The sequence below is a fragment of the Pezoporus occidentalis genome, unplaced genomic scaffold (genome assembly GCF_034315485.1).
Source record: "Pezoporus occidentalis ecotype Australia unplaced genomic scaffold, CSIRO_AGI_Poc_V1 ctg409, whole genome shotgun sequence".
NCBI lineage: Eukaryota > Metazoa > Chordata > Aves > Psittaciformes > Psittacidae > Pezoporus > Pezoporus occidentalis.
Genome location: NW_026915735.1, coordinates 69630 through 87166, shown reverse-complemented (window position 1 = coordinate 87166; position 17537 = coordinate 69630). Strand labels below are relative to the sequence as shown.

At 45.6% G+C, this 17537-nt stretch overlaps 1 protein-coding gene across 1 annotated transcript in view; it reads right to left on the bottom strand.

The window, feature by feature from the left end:
* Positions 1-865: 865 nt before the first annotated feature.
* Positions 866-17537, bottom strand: part of SCD5 (stearoyl-CoA desaturase 5) — a 33325-nt gene continuing 16653 nt past the window's right edge. Inside the window, exons 2-5 of the mRNA XM_062633959.1 lie at positions 11467-11597; positions 6879-7084; positions 3150-3382; positions 866-2589 (exon numbers count right to left, since the gene is read on the bottom strand). Coding sequence (XP_062489943.1) covers positions 2399-2589; positions 3150-3382; positions 6879-7084; positions 11467-11597 — 761 coding nt within the window. The 3' untranslated portion in view covers positions 866-2398. The remainder of the gene's footprint in view (positions 2590-3149; positions 3383-6878; positions 7085-11466; positions 11598-17537) is intronic.

The window sequence follows — 17537 nt, the reverse complement described above, 5'->3', positions numbered from 1 at the left end:
GAGAAAAATAAAGGATCTAAAGTATGATAAAGATCAACAGGAAGATGTGTATCTAAGTGCCTTTAAAGTACACTCACTGCAGTTCTTCAGCTAGGAAACTGCACAAATGAAATGATGGGAGCACCAATAAAATCAGGCATTTTTACATATTCCCAGCTTCATCCTACATTCAAACATCAAGTCCAAAGCCATCACCTGAATCGATTTTTTCCCTCTCCAACTTCCCATCAACCATGCAAAGAAGGAAGCAACTGTGCTATTTTTGTAACCAGGAGGTTAGAAAAGTCCCAGCTCTGGGAGCTGTGTCCAGCCCCTCCTGCAGGCACTGTAGGAGATGGTGGGGAAATGTCTCCTGCTTGCCTGTGTGTGTGTCTGTCAAATGGCCCTGGCTCCAGATGAATTCACAACAAGACACTTGTGGCACACCCAGGTTTTCAAGCACATCTCAGCAGAAACAGGGACAAAAGCCCAGAAAAACCTAAACAAAACGCTTCATTTTTATTGCCAAAGCACCGTCCTGCAGCCACACTGAGCTGATATTTTGCTACTGAAGTGGGATTTTCATATGTAAGAAGTTGCCATAGTCTCTTTTCAACCTTATGTCAGCTTGAAGTTTCTTTCCCCGCCACTACCAGCTTGGCTGCTAAGCCCAAACTAATCAAATGTCTTGGTGCCCTTCTGTTTGACAACACTCCTCTTTCACTAATGAGGAAACCAGAAACGCCAAGGGGGTGTGTGTTTGGGAAAGGCTGCAGCAAATGAATAGCTGGAAATGCCAAGTGAAACAATTCTGTAATTCTGACGTGTGGTGCACAAAGCCCTTTCGCTTTGTGAGACATCTCCAAATAAATCACAGAGGCCAGGGTAAGTCATAACTGTTTATTGTAAATCACTCAAGAGTTTACACATCATTAATGGCAAAGTAACACTGTTAAAACACCTGCTGGATGAAATACAGACTAAAGACAACTCTTCCATATTATATGGCATCATTTAAAAAACAAGAAACAGAACAGAAAAGAAATCATTTTAGGTTTGTTTTTTTTCTTCCTCCAGTTCTACATCTTTCCTGAAAATATCCAGGCCTGAGTCTCAGTTATCTCGACATCCCTGCCTTGCCCAGGGCATGGGGCTGTGCAGCTGGGACACAGGCACTCCCTCCCCAGGGGGCAAGGCAGTGACCTTCTTTATAAATGAAAATCATGCCCTCTATCTTCAAAAGTGCTCCAGCAGTCCAGTGCTGACAGTACAAAGCCTCTCTCCTGCACTGGCTAACATCTAACACAAAGGGCTACAAGTCCCATTAATTCCACATGCCTTTTTTTTTTTCTTTTTTTTTCTATATTTTTTCCTTTTTTTTCCCCTTTTTTATTTTGTTTGTCAAACAAGGCAACTGTTAAAATCCAGAAGCTACATAACTGTCTTTATATTTTGCTCAGAAATCAATGGATGTTGCATGCAGCTGAAATATTAGTAGAGACGAAGACTTAGATAAAGGTCAGTCTTCTAAGACGCGCTAGTCAAAGGCAGAAAAAGAAATGAAGAGGCCTCTTGTGCAAAAGGAGCTAAAATATGCATGCATCGATGGCCATGACCGATTAGAATATAACTTAGGTCTCCCAGCATTGAAACTGAAGCTTTATTTGGCTTAAGACATGGTTCAGCTCTATACCTTTACAAATTACAATGCATATGCAACAACAAAGGAATCATCTCAACATAGCGTCAGTCGGTATTTTGGCCTGTATAGACTAATCTTCAACACAAAAGCCTGCTCAGCAATAAATGGGTTTCATATTTAGCAAAGACAGCAGCGCACTGGGCTGGCTAACAGGGCTAACAGAAAGAAGAAAGCAGGTTTTCCAACTAACATCTAACTAAATTTAGGCTGATTTTTCCCCTTGGACATCCTGTTTTTCATTGGTGCTGTTACTGTCTTTTCCATCAGTCTGTAGCTGAAACAGCACATTGGGCCCTGATCCATTCCCTCCAAGAGATGCATCTCAAAAGCTTATCTGATTAATAGTAGAAACAAAAATCTCCCTTAGGTGCACTTGGAAAGGAAAGTTAGTTCCTCCACCAGGCCAATGTTTACCATGAACAAGCAAATTACAAGGTATTTCAGACCTGAACTACAGTGACTAAAATCAAATCTCTCTCCTGTTTAACTATAATATTAAATAATATATAACATTTTTACACTTAATAGCCTGAAGTTTGGACATAAGACAGTTAATAAGGAAAAAAAGCTGGGGCTGAATCTATCCTTGGGGAATTAATTCAGCCCAACTGAAACGAACTAATTTTACCCAGAGGAAAACAAATCCACCACAGGCACAGGGATGCACACACCCCAACCAACATGTATGACAGTGCTGGCACAGCGAAGCATTGCTTTTCAAGCACTGCCATCTCCAGTCCTTTCCTTACGAGCCTGGATCATCTCCTTCGGAGCCTGCTTGCGGTCAGTGACCAACCCCAACCAAAACATGAAGTCAATAAACCAGGTGGTGGGGTTGAACTTCAGGCCCAACTCACTGGCTGAGTAGTCGAATGGGAAGGTGTGGTGGTAATTGTGGAAACCCTCACCTGAAAAACAGAGAGGGAGTTTAAAGACCACATCGCTGGGACATTTATGAGATTAGGAAGATGCCCCAGTGGGACATCCCAATGCCTGTTTCCCAAGTCCTGAATCCACTGCAGGTTATGTTCCACCTCTGGCTATGGGAGAGCTCTGGTGCAGACCCGCACCAGACTATTTCAGTGCTTTGGGCTTTCCTCCTCAGAAGGAAGGGGGATGTCCCACCCCTTACACTCAAGGAAGAAAGCCGTAAGTGCTTCAAGAGGGGCAACCACAACTGAGTAAGAAGCAGAGTCACTGCTGCTCTGCTGTCCCCAGCTGACTGCTGAGAAGAGAGGACTGCTACTGTGAATCTTTGCCCAGAGATTTCCTTGTATGTGGGCACATTACTTCAATGTATGTGGGCATCATCAGTAGAAACAAGGGCACCTTCCTCTAGGATGTGCAAGCTCCAGCCTCCTCCAAGCTCTGGCTCCAAGAGGTGTTCAGCTGCAGATGGCCAAAGGCCCAGGCAGGGTGAAACAGGACGGGGTGTCACTTAGTTCACATGCAGGGCTGCAGCACTTACCAATAGCTCCCAGAGTGACAAAGGTGTTCTGCCTGGGGTTGATGTACTTGTCGTAAGGGCGGTTGCCATACATGTGGGCAGCACTGTTGACCAGCCAGGTGACGTTGAGGGAGATGGTGTAGCGGAGGATGGAGGCAAGGAAGTAGGCATTCCACAGACTCTCGCCCCAGAGGTACCATGGTACAAAGGTAGGGATCACAAAACACATCAGCACAACTGAACTCTTGTAATACCTGTGTGGAAGGAAAAGGACACCATTACTGTGGTGGGAATGACAGCTGGGGTGAAGTAGGATTGAATCTCTGGAGATACGGCTCTGCCTGAAACCCCTGGCATAACCTGGACTGGCCCCATAGTTTGGGCAGCAAGGAACATTTCAGACATCCACAGTCATGACATAATTTTTCTAAGAGCAAATCAAAATACCAAGACAACCCAAACCCCTGAAACGACCCAAAATACTGGAGCTGAACAGCTGAGACCCAGTCCGAGAGCAAGCCTCCCACGTTGAGTACCTTTAAACCTGGGGAAGCACACAGCTGGCTTCACAGTCTGTGCCTGGAGTCCAGATCTGCGGCTGGGAAAGCCCAGGGCTTAGAGTGGCATCAGCAGAGCTGTGTCAGAAACACAGTCACTGCTAAAAGTCCACAAAGACTTAGTCTGTGCTCAGATCATATGGGAACCTGCAGCACAGCACAGCAGCGGCTCCTTTCTATACCCCTGCTGCTGCGTGAGCCCCAACAGCAGCAGTACATCCAAAGCAGGTGCCAAAGCAGCCACAGGGACCCCACCAAAGGTGAGGAGAAAGATCCATCTTGGCCTGGGCCCAGGTTATTGCTGCTTTCCTGGCCCAATGGCTGGCACAAGCCCTGTCACTCCTGCATGTGTTGGACAAAGCAATCAGTGTGCAGTGCAAAATGGGGACTGAGGAAGCTGAACAGTCTGAGTACAAAGAGGGAAGCTTTATAGTACAGCTAAAGCCATATGCCTAGGCTAGGCAGGGAAGAGAGTAAAGGATGCAGGGAACACAGAGGTGAAGATTAGAGATCATAGCAGGAGACACAAAGTAAAATCATGCCGGGGGAAAATTCAAGGCAAGTGGAGAAAGGGAGTATTAGCTCAGCATAAAGTGAGGAGGCAAAGCCAAAAGCAAGATAGGAAATAAATAACTCTAAATGGAGAAAGGGCTAACACTGCTCAGAAGCAGAGTGCGGTGAGACAGCACAGCTTGGGAGCCACTTACAGGGTGCCCCAGCTCAAGAAGAAATAAGGCCTTGTCTTCCCACTGAGCCCTTCCACCTCCCTGGAGCCCAGATTTACTACAGCCCACAGTGATCCCAGGGTATCATCATCAAAGCAAGCTGCCACATAAAACTGGAGCAGCAGGCTGAGGTGACAGATTTTGAATGGTACAGAAAGAAAAGAAACACCAAGACCCATCTTAGTTGTGCCCATATGACAGGTTTAAAATAGACCCCTGCTTTTGTTGAGTATTCTGGAAGGGATGAAGAAGAACAGAATTTGGATTTATTAAATAGTTATTAAAAATTTCCATTTGCTGCAAGTTTTTCAGATAGGAAGAACTGTCAGTTTGGTTTGACAAAAACAAAGAAACAGTTTTCAATTAAAACCCACAGAAGATTGGAAAAATGTTAATATTAGCAGTATTTCTGGAAGGAAGTCAGTTTCCATGAGCACAGTTCTCATCTATAACACACCAGCTAGTTTTCATCATCTTTTATATGAAGTAAATTAAGCTCTTGCCCTGCAAGCTCTTTGTTTCATTCTTTTGGTTGGTTGTTTTGTTATTGTTTGGAGATTGTGCCTCACATGCTGGGCTCCAAAAGGAGATCTGCAGCTCTCCAGCAACACCAGCCATGGTGAAAAGACAGCGTCTCCTGAGCTCTCTCACAGAGCTCGATGTTCATTTACCTGAGCTCTCCATAGGAAACACTCCCCATTCTTCACTCCCACAAAGACAACAGATTTTCTCACTCATCTGACTGACTTTTGGCCAAGGCTGTGGATAAAGTTTGCAAACCTCATCAACTCAAGGCCAGGATTTAAGTCAAGCTAGAGGAGAAAAGTATTTCCCAGTCCAGAAAACTCCTTCAAAGCCTCTCCCATTCCAGGAAAATGTATTTACAATATGAAAACAGCTTATCAGGCACCAATTAAAACCATTCTGTGACATGAAACAAGCTCAGACTGAAGTCTTTGATGAAGACGTGAAATCTCACATTGGAATGAGCACTCAGCAACCTTTTCTTGGTCTCCCTTTGAAATATTCACCCTGGAATAAGAAACCTCCTTTACCTGGGGTTCCAGGGAAACAATGCCTCAATACACGCTTGAGGAATGTGTATTGGGGAACACTGCACTCACCATGTGAAAACTTTGTCATGAAGACATTTCACCTGTAAGCCTCTCTTTCACATCACATGCAGGATTATTGCTCTGTTATTCACAGAGGGTAAATTTTGGTGTCAGTCATGCCTGGAGCAGTACTGTGATTTGAGCTGAAGTGATGTGGTTTTAAACTCACTGGGTGGTACCTCATCCACAGTTCACCAGAATCATTAAATTCAGCGAAATGAACAATCTATCCTTAAAACAAAATGTGACAAAGGTTTAGTATGATTCTTACTGACCTGCCAGATTTTCCATGCTATAAAAAAGAACCCAAACAACCAAAACCAAACAACACTTAAACCTTACAGAAAAGAGAAACCTGAATTTTTCTTCCCAGATAAAAGAAGGTAAACTTCAAAGTCCTAAATTCAAATCCAGAGATGAGACATTTGCTAAGGCATGACTTCCCTGAAGAAAACATGCTTCTTCACTACACAGCATCTGCAGCATAACCAAAGCAGTAGAGCCTGCTTCTTGTGGGATGCTGTTATCTTGGTAAAGATAACAATGCGACCAAGAGGAGCTGCAGCAAACTGCAAGGGAGCCTTTGCAAACAAGCTGAACTAGTAAAAGCAACAATATGTGGAGAGCAGTGATTTCCTCACTCCTGGAGCATTTTCAGTGTAGGGTAATTCTGTGCATGGATTTCTCTAATGCAAAAAGAAACAGATTTCTGAGCTCAACTAACTGCTCCCCTCACCCATAAAACACTCAGAAGTAACCTCATGTTGTTTCCCGAAGTACCTTGCTTGCAGGCCAAGACAGTCTTCTTGTGCCTAAAATACAGGGACTCACACAGAGGACAAAGCATGTTTCAATTCGCTACTCTTGCAGAGTGTGCAGCAAATTGAACCACCTCTGTGCTAATTCTCGAGGCAGATAATTAATCCTGTGGAATGACAGTTTTGGGAGAGGAAGTGCTTGGTGTGCACTGGCCCACAGCTGCCAAAGATGAGTCTGCAGACTGAAATGTGCACTTCTGCTTTAAGGCAGTTACTGATTACAGCATTCGTTCTAGTGATCAAAGGGGAAAGACAAGATCCCAGCAACTTCGGCTGTGGCTGTTTTCACCAGCAGCCCTGGCTTTCTGGAAAAGCAGAGGGACAAAGATGGGGCTCACTGCCTGTGCAGTGGAGCCTGCAAGGACAGTCAGCAAGCATCAGCCATAGCAGTCAATAGCTGCGGCTAAAGGCACGGAAGTCCTAATGCCTGCAATAAAGGTGGCAGGGATATCTTGGGGGAGAACAGGGAAAGATAAAAGTAAGGAATGAGCCACAACTAGACAACCTCACTTGAGGGCCCAGCACTCCCACTTACTTTCTTTGGAACCTAACGACAGGGTCATCCAGTAGATCAGTGAAATCCAGTTTCCTCCCCTTCTCTATGACATCCCGGTGCTTGCGCACGAACAGCCAGCCAATGTGGGAGAAGAAGAAACCACGCCGGGCGTTGTGCGGGTCTGCATCCGTCTCCGAGTACTTGTGGTGCACACGGTGGTCTCGGCTCCACTCGTAGATGTCATTCTGCATGGCAGGGTGAGAGTGTAGAGGCTGGGTGCTGTTCTAGCACACCACCTCCAGCTCCTTCCCCACACAGTAACAGCAACAAGCCCCTGTCTGATGCTACTCTAAAAATGTCACTGACTAAAGATATCCTAGGTGACCCCAGCTTTGCAGCCAGCCAGCCCATCACACTGCTCCTGTCAGTGCCCACACAGAGTGGAACCTGCTCTGGGAACTGGTGACACAGATGGGACACATCCCAGGACTGGAAGCCAATGGCCTCTTGGGAGTTACCATCATCAGTCTGCTCTGGTCCTGCATTCTCCCTGGATGTTCATTGTCTAAGGATGGGCACTGGGCTGGAGGGACCAGGTACATACATGTTTACATTATTATTTTAAGATCTTGCCACATGCAGCTTGCATGCTTATTTTCAGGGCACTACTGTGCAGGGCCACCCAGTTCTGGCATCCTTTTTCTAAGCTGGTTGTGGCTGGTTACTACTGACACCCTCTAGGCACAAAAGCAGTGCTGAAAGCAGGACAGAGGTTGTGGAATGCTACATGTGCCTTTCCTGACCTGAAGAGGAAGGAGCTGAACTTGCTCAGCCTTTGGAGGGATTCATCTTCCACAACAAAACCAACACCTCCACTTAAATTACTGCTCTGTCTGCAGGGACGTATGCAAGAGCACAACCTTCCAGTACTTAAAACGGAGCCCATAGGAACCATGCGGAGAGTTCTTTGTCAGGGAGTGTAGTGATAAGATGAGGGATAACGGTTTTAAACTGAGAGAGGGAAGATTTAGATTAGGTATTAGGCAGAAATTCTTCCCTGTGAGGGTGGTGAGGCACTGGCACAGGTTGCCCAGAGAAGCTGTAGCTGCCCCATCCCTGGCAGTGTTCAAGGCCAGGTTGGATGGGGCTTGGAGCAACCTGGTTGGACTCAGATGGTCTTTAAGGTCCCTTCCAACCCAAAGCATTCAACGATTAAGATACCAAGTGAGATATGCTTGATTTATGGGAAATCAAGTCCTGCATTTGCAGCCAGTGTGGAATAAAAGTCTCACACCCGTAACATCAGCTCAGCATTGGATCCAGAGCAGATACGAGGCAAATTCAGTCCTGTCTCTGCTCAAGCTGTCAGCAACCGTGGGTCACTGAAATGCCCTATAGCTGTAAATGGGATTATGTATATTGCAGTTTCACACTTGGACCCATGAAGTGAGAGTTCGAGTTTAGTCAGCTGAAGGGATTTCAGCTTCCCAGTTTGCTCTGCAGGATACACTGGCTATTGGACTGAACTGGTGGGTTTTACAGTGCTGCCCAGCTGTTAGTGCAGGGCACTGTAAGCATGGACAGCAGTTGCAAAACTCAGGTCACACTCTCATCTATGAACTGAATTGTCCAATACCGCACCAAAACAGCAAAATGTTAGTTAATGCCCAGATCCACAACAGTGTGAACTTTAATCAGAGAATGCTCAGTGGAGTGTGCTTTCCTATGCTATTTCCATCTTGGCACAGCCATGGACTTACCCAAGCAGTAATACCCAAAGGAATGCCTTGGGTTACTTTTAGGAATGGCAGTAGCACCCACAACACCCAACTGCTTTGACCCCAGCAGAGCTGAGCAAACCATTTGTGGTGCCTGTGAAGTTAAGTGCAGCACAGCAGCCACGATGGTGCTGCAGGACACTGTAAGCCCAGGCTAATGACAACTGTGTGTATTTTGTCGGACAAAAGCCCTGTGCTGAAAGCATCGCAGAAATTATTGCTGCCAACACTGAGAGAAAGCACTGAGGCCACCTGTGCTGCTGAGGGGACCCCAGGAACAGCTATAAAGAGCAGCTAAAGAATTCAGCTCAAATGCCTGTGCCCATTTCAGCCTTGCAAAGATGCTCTGCCTGCAAAAGTCCACAAAGGACAAGCAAAGGACAAAAGCCCATTGCACTCAGTAGTGCTCAGCCTTCTACTGTTGTCATGTCATGGCTGGGAGTGGGCTGGGGATGAGAGGAATGTATTTCTGCAGCACTGACTCATTGAGAGGAAGGCAGCCCCTTACCAGTGCTCTGGTATGTTGTGCCTTAATTGCCCAGTTGCAGAAGAAAACAAAGTAAACTGAGTGAAGCAAAGGAAGTGACCAAACCCCTCAGTGAGATCCCCAAGGGGAGATCTTTACCTTGCTGCCATCTTATTTTTTTCCTGCAGAGATATCAAAGGGAATTAAAGCCTCTGCACTGCTTCAAGTGGCTTCAGTGGGAGTATCCAGAAGACTGGAAAATGCCAAGATTAAGTAATTTGAAAAGAAAGCTGGGTTATGCAAGAGGCACACCTAGGAAAGGTCCTCCTTATTAGCCAGAAATTTCTGGGGGTTTCTTTGAGTGAGACTATCAATCAGTTTGCCACAAGAGCACTTGAATTCTTTGTGGGACAGCAAATAACCAGGTCAAAGCAATGACACTGAGAAATTAACTTGGTCTTTTATACCACAGCATCATGCTGTTGATAGTGATGGAGACATGAGGTTTCATTAGCAGGTCCCTTAATACACCTGCAGACTGTAACATAACAGCAAACTCGGCTATGGAACAACTTTAGTGTGCTGACACAAATTTCCATACAACCACTGATGCTGTGTGCATCACTCACAGCACAACCTCAGCTGAACAACACAGCTGGTTTCAGAGATGGCCAGGAGCAATAGTACAACAGAGTTAGCAGAGGAGACACCAGCACGCCCCAAATGAGATGCTGAAACTTACGTACTAGAAGATCAAGCAGACATAAGCCAGGTATTACTTCTCTGAAGCAAGAAGCAGAGTCTTTCAAAACTGTGAGAGATTTACACTAGATGAAGTAACACAGCTCAGTGTGCTCCAATCATAAAAAATCAGGACAAAAATAGCTGCATCTGGAGGTATTTCAGAGGAAGCACAGCATGCCACAGCCCATGCAGCATCCAGTTAAAACTCCTGAGTAGAGTTTCACCTGCAATTCAAGAAGTCTGAATATTTCCTTAATTTTCAGCATCCAGGGATGCTACAAGTATTCCACTGCTGCCTCTTCCTCCCAGAGTAGGATGGACCTGAAGACTCATTCACTATCTGCTTATGGTGATGAAAACAGCCTTTAACAGACAATGGATGTCATGGTGATTAGGAGCAGGCTTCAGACTATTTAAAACATTGAGTGGGTAATCTAGCCTTTTATTTTCTCTCCACTATGAAGGGCACAAAGGTAGTTTGAAGCTACTTCGAAGTACTTCTGTGCCTCAGAATCACACCAAGTCCTCAGCCAAAAGCAGTGATGAAGCCAGTGCAGCCAAGAGCAAAATCCATAGCAACAGGGGAGCAGAACGCAAAGAAATCCCAATGTGCAGACTCACTGCAATCATTGATTGCTCCACACATTCATTTAAATTACTTATGAAAGATCAGATAGCTGTAAAACAGGAGGACAGAACCAGGGGCTTCTCAAAACAAGTGTCTGACATGCTGAGCAAAGGACTTGTAAAGCTGTGCAAGGAACCGAGCAGCACAAAGCAGCTGAAATATGGCTCAGAATATGGGTCAGAAAGGTACTGTCAAAATGTACACTTTCCCATATTTAAGCAAAGGCGCTGTGATCTTTGCAATGTCTAAAGGGATTAACTAGATCAATTCTTTCCATCTTAAAAGAAAAAAAGGGATGATAAATGAACAGTACAGAAGTGGATCAAAGGACTCTTTTAATCTTCTGTCAAGGTATGTGAACAAGTCAACCAAACAGACGAAGGGAAAAAAATCTGGAAACTCAAGGCACAACATACATGGGCTATTTGGTGCCACAAGGGGCTATAGCAGTCAAGCTTGATAAGTTTAATGTTAGTACAGGTTCATATCTCTAATCTCAGCCAAAGGAGTAACTAAATTCACACCAAGAAGATCCTGGTTCTGGGCTAACTCCTACCACCAGCTGGGTGTTACACAAACATTTTTGAAGTCTAAGACTGCCTATCAGCAAGTCCAGAGCTAGTAACACACTTCTTTGCAAACATATTTGAATTTTACTGGTGAAAAACACTGCATAAAACAGAGATAATTAAGACCGTGGGAGGATGCCTGCTCTCCTTTCTGGGCACATCAAAATCAACTGTCTGGATGGACAAACAGGCTTGATTACACAGACATGTTTTTGTATGAAGTTGGCCCTTATAAAGGTTTCCACGTGGACCTGTGATGTGTGGGCCTGACCTGTGCCACAGATTGATTGCTGAGGCGCTGAGCCCCTGAGTGGATATGTTCAACTTGGTCCTTAAGTAATTATGGCTCCTGGACTGTCCAATGCATACATGGCTGTCTCTACTGCACGGGAGAGAAAGTTGCCTGGAGGCCAAGAATCTGCATGGGTAACCACAACCCCACCTGGAAAGCCATGGAGTTTGCAGCAGCCAGGAAGATCCGCAAAGGCAACTTAGCTTTGTAGGATCGGTGGCTCCACAGGCGATGCGCACCAGCTGTCACGCCCAGGGCTGTCATCAGGAAACAGAAGTATGCTGAAAGACACAAAAAGAAAACACAGGATGTGCCAGAGGACAACAGACATTATTTTTTCTTTTTTTGATGTAAAGGTGATCCTTGCCCCCGCCTGCCAGTACCTGCAGGGTCACTCAGAAGCTAAGGCTGGGTAGACAGGAGGTGATGTTCTCAGCCCACCTTTGCTCACCCAGCCCCACAGACACTTAGTTCCACTTCCCACCCCTCCCCATTTAGCCAGTGCCTTGTTCAGGAGGGTTTGGCAACGCTGAAGCACCATGCTGTGACGTGTTTATACCATCTGCCTTTGCCAAGTACAGTGGTGTGAGAGTTCATTGTTCATGTTAGAAGAGTAGCAACAACTTTCCTAAGAGGGCACTGTCAGCCTCTTCCAGACAGGTCTTTGCTTGAGTCCAATGTGTCAGCTAATTTAACAGCACCATGTCCCACCTCTAAAGATACGAGCTGTGTCACGACTTCCCACAATAAAAAACTTCTCTTATCAGGAGCTCATGATTTGGTAATAAAAAAGCACCAGGAAGCAGGGCATTCACCACCTCCCTTAGTCTCAGGAACTGATTTTCCTTCCCTCAGTTAAAATACTGCCCAAATAAACTTGCTTTGAGCATTTTTCAAATGGCCAACACAGCATGGCAGCACGTCTGTTCCCTACCACATTGCCTCCAGGCTAGACACACAGCCCAAAGACGTGGCCCATGGTGTACCCCCCATGCTGCAAATAATACCTCCACTGACCACCACTGCAGAATTGGTCGATGAGAAACTGACCGTGTGCCAGCAGTGTGTGCTCGCAGCCCAGAAACCAACCGTGTGCTGGGCTGCATCAAAAGTGGTATCAAAGGAGGTGATCCTGCCCCTCTACTCTGCTCTCGTGAGACCTCACCTGGAGTATTGTGTGCAGTTCTGGTGTCCTCAACATCAAAAGGACATGGAACTGTTGGAACAAGTCCAGAGGAGGGCCACGAGGATGATCAGGGGACTGGAGCACCTCCCATATGAAGATAGGCTGAGGAAGTTGGGGCTATTCAGCCTGGAGAAGAGAAGGCTGCGTGGAGACCTCATAGCAGCCTTCCAGTACCTGAAGGGGGCCTATAGGGATGCTGGGGAGGGAACTCTTCATTAGGGACTGTAGTGATAGGACAAGGGGTAACGGGTTAAAAATTAAACAGGGGAAGTTTAGATTAGATATAAGGAAGAAGTTCTTTACTGTGAGGGTGGTGAGGCACTGGGATGGGTTGCCCAGAGCAGTGGTAAACGCTCCACCCCTGGCAGTGTTCAAGGCCAGGCTGGACAGAGCCTTGAGCAACCTGGTCTAGCGTGAGGTGTCCCTGCCCATGGCAGGGTGGTTGGAACTTGATGTTCTTAAGGTCCTTTCCAACCCTGACTAGTCTGTGATTCTAATTGGTATTTCTCTGGTTCTCCTTTAGCAGGCGCATTGCTTACACATGCTTCGGCTGGTTAACCTTGCATTTCCAAGGCAGGGGGAATAAACAGCTGTGGCAGCAGAATGAGACAGTGGACCACCTGCTCTAGCCTTGCATCTGTGCATTGATTGCCTCTCCTTTGACATGCTGGCTGGTTTTATCTCTAGTGACTTTGAATTCCTGTGTGATGGACTATCCACAGCCTGAGTTGTTTTGACTTGCAACCAAAGAGAAAACTATGGCAAACAGCTGGAAGAACAGTGCATTAGAGCTGCTCCAACTTTTGGTGAGAGGCTGATGGGAAAATGGGGACAGCTAGGAAGAAAGTGTTATGTAAGTCCTAATTAAACTGGACCACTTAAAACTACTCACATTCAAGACACCCAGCTGTCATGATATATAGACTCTTAAGTCTCTATTCCATAGGCGTTTATTTCTCATACTGTGCCTAAGGAGAACAGGCTCATTTTACAGGTGTAAAATTAAAACAATAGCAGATTCAAACAATAAGAATATTACAAGACAATCTCAAATGAATTTGCATGGTCTGAAGTGACATGCTGTTTAGCCAGGACTCCCTGCCACCCTACACACACAGGCATGTTTTAGCTAAAGCAGCCTACTTCAAATACACTAATAGAGTTAGTGGAATGAAAAGGGAAAACCCCACCACCAAAAGGGGATTTCTGCTTGTGTTTGCACAAGTCTGTCCACAAGGGAACCCTGTTAAACATGCAGTAGCTAGAAAGGATTTCACAATCAGCTTTTCCCAGAATGTAATGCAAAACATCTGTTAAAAAAACTCATAAAACCAAACCAATCCAAAACCAGTATATGTAGGTGAGTGTCTACTGTGTTCCTCCATCAACTCCCAACTCACACTGCTTGAAATTACAGCATCTAAGGGAAAATAGAATAGAAAACTGTTTGGTAAAATAACAGTAACCATATTTCATGTTGTCAGCCCTGCAGACTGAAGGAGTAAATGGACCTTACCCGCTCCTCTGGTGGATGCATCAAAAACAGATTTACCCAAACTGTTTCACATCATGTACCCGGCCCAACTTTTGTCATACAGCAAACCAAAACCTTTCTTATAAAATGCAACAGACAAATGGAGTCAGAATGGTGTCAGTAAAGATGATGAATTTCTAAAACCCACTTTGGACACCATCACCAAAGATGCAATTCCCCTTTTCAGCAGGCTGCAGTGCTAGAGCTACTCCCAGAAAAGGCTCCTCTCTACAGATATGTCCAGTGCGCTGAAGCCTGTCACCCAATTGGGACTTCTGCCTGCTTCCTGAAGGGAGGTGCAGAAACAAACTGAAATCCATGCATTCTCTCCGCATGTTATTTACAGAGCTTGTTGCATTTCCAGATTACTCTTAAGCAGTAAAAATGCCAAAGCACAACTCACACTCCAGCCTCCACTAGGGTCTTGCAGTTCTTGCACATGCCTTCTCACTGCAAGCACTCAGACTTCTATGAAATAGGGAGAAACTATCCTGTCATTTTTTGTACCTGATGCTGAGCTGTGCAGAAACATCGCTAAATAAGGCATTCCAAATAGCTCAAATGACTGTAATTGTGGGAACAGATCTGTGACACACGGAAACCTGACATTATCCAGCTAACATAAAAGTATTAAGGTTATAGTCCTGAATCATTACTAGAACATATTGTCTGTGGGCTTTATAACTGCTTAACCTCATGGTAGTCACAGGGGCTGAAATCTCTTGTCTTCAGCAGTTTCTTTGCTTCTTTAAAGCACAGAGAGAGGCTTTTCTCCCATTTCAGAGCAATAGATCATTTAATTGAGCAAGTGCTTCTCAAAGCATCCATCCATCTTGATCATGATCAATTGTTTAAAAGCAGAGTTAAAGATTAGTGGATAGAATGAGACACCACAACATTAAGGTTGATTTCACTTTCCTTCTCTGTCCAGTCCAAGAAAAGTGGCTGAACAAGGTAACATACAGACCGCATAGCTGCACTGAATAAAAGGGATTTATGCCACTTGATGATTCAGCTCTTACAGAGCTCAACTTAACAGAGACCCTTTCATTCAGTGCACTCGCCACCACTGCAGTGGAATGGACAAGAGTATTTTGGGAGTCTAATGGGTGCCCCAAGGTCTGCATGCCACCCACCCTGTGTCCATACCTTTGGTCAGCACCTCCCAGCATCACTTCCCTGGGCTCCAAATGGGAGAACGATTTACTTGAAACATTTCTGCAGGAGCCCATCCACCACAAGCAGGCAAGCTCAGCTGTGCTTCAGGACAGGGACTGACTGGTGGAGTGCCCAGCAAAAGGAGAGGGACACCTGTTTCATGCGGGCAGCTGGCACACCAGGCTCTCCCAACAGCCAGGGTCGGAACCAGCCTGCTCTTGCCTGAGCAAGCAGAGGCAGAAAGACAACAGAGAACAAGCACTAGAGTGAAATGGCCTCAGAGCCTCCCAGAAACATGCTGCCCTGATTAAATAGGGCTTTCCCAGGGCTTCCCTGGGCCACAACCACTAGCTCCATCCTCCTGCTCTCTGTAGTCTGCCAGGGCTAGCCCCAGCCACTACAGCAGTGATCAAGCTAAAACGGCTGGGGCTTATACTCATGCAAAATGCCTACTTTCTGGCTTTGCAGAGGAGGAATCATAGGAGCAGGAATTTTTCTAATATAAATCCTGAAGAATGAAACATTCCCAGAAATAAACAAAATTAATCAACAGTTTGGTGACCAGACAAATGCACTGTACACTGATACCAGATTTCTGTGGCTCCTATAGGAATTAGGGTGACTGCAAATATTACCCAGCCAGTAATTCCCAGTGCACAAACAGCAAAGATGACAAGTATCTGCTGTGTAGAGATAGGTCTCAAGGTTTCCTTTGCAGAATAAATTGTGAACTTAAGCCAAAAATCAGACTATCAATCAACCATGTGATTTTACATTAATCATGCACAGCTACTGTAACTGCATGAGAGGAGAGCCGCTACTCACCTACCTGGCTTATTTTGGGGGGGGGTTAAGGAATACATGTGGGAGGTGAGCATCACCATGAAACACAAAAGGATTACACTGTGAAGCAAAGCAGCTCAGTTAATAGCAACTTCCCCTCTTAGACCTGTAACTAAACAGGTCTCCTAAGTAATAAAGAGTAAAAACCACAGTTATTGCAGAAAAAGGGGGGAAATGAACACCAAAAGTACCAATAAACAACCTGGAATTCAAACAGTTAATGATACAGTTCTTCTTAATTTAGTGTGGTACTTAATGTACAAAGAGAACGATGCTAAAACAGCCAGATTAGTCTTCTGCATGTTTTAGTGAGCTAACTCTGCAACTGGGCTGACTTATGAAAACAAAAATCACACTCACAAGGATTTGGCAGTATTTCAGACTCAACCTATAGACCGAAGACTGAGCTGTGCAATATGTATCTATTGGCTTCACACACGAACACAGGCCACCACAGGTACCAGAGAATTCAGAGCAGAGATGACCATCGTGTTGAGGAGGAATAATATGCTACTTTTCCTCCCCTCAACTGGTACTGCAGGGCTGGCAAGAGCTCAGCTTCGGAGAGGGCTGTGTTGAAGCATGGCAGAGGAGGTTGTCAGCAGCCACTGATGATGGATGTGAAGGAAGAACAGCAAGCTGGCAGCATCCCTACCTCCCCAAGATGCCCTGCTATGAGGGAAAGAGGCATTTCCACAAGGCTGTCCTCAGTGGGAAGCCAAGCACTGACTGCACAGAGAGAATTGCTTATGAAACAAGAGCTGCCTGAGGAAAAAGGAAGATGGAGCTAGAAAAGGGCTGGGTGAGGACTCACTAGCCACAAGCCTGGGGACAGAGCACACAGAGCTGACGGGCAGGCAGGGCCAGCATCTAAGAGAGTTCTGGCAACAGTACATCAGCCTAAAGAGGAGGTCTGAAGCCACCTGACAAAAGGTGGTCTCACACTAATACCAAAGTAAAAGAAGGGGTAGGGGGTGAATATTAAAAGAAAAAATAGTGGAATGAGACTTCAAGAGGTAAAAAATGAAAAAGCAAAAGGTAACACAGCAAAAATAGCTGTCTGGAGAGACCTGGGATGAGAGAGGAAATACAGCAGCCAGTTAACAGATGTGTGAAAGACAGTGGATTTAAGGCTGGCTTTTTGAAAAAACAGGAGTACAAGGTAGAGCTGTGCAGCTTAGTTTCACACTAAAGCCAGAGGGGGAAGAGGAGATCCTTTCAAGCCATTGTCTGATGGTTTATTCTGTTCTGTCTCACTCGTGGACTGAAGGCAGTGTAGAGCATCTGCTGTGCAGAAGCCATCAGCCTCGCACGGAGCTGAAGCGTGCCACTGGGCTGAGAACACATCCCAGCACTGACACCATGCCGCTGTGGTCCACCTTACACCTGCACTAGGGTTCTCCTACCACATGCAGACCCAAAACCAGCTCCTCCTTAGCATCAGCTCCCTGTTACCATGTTCAGTATGTGAGTTCAGATCTACTCTGTTAATGCAGATAC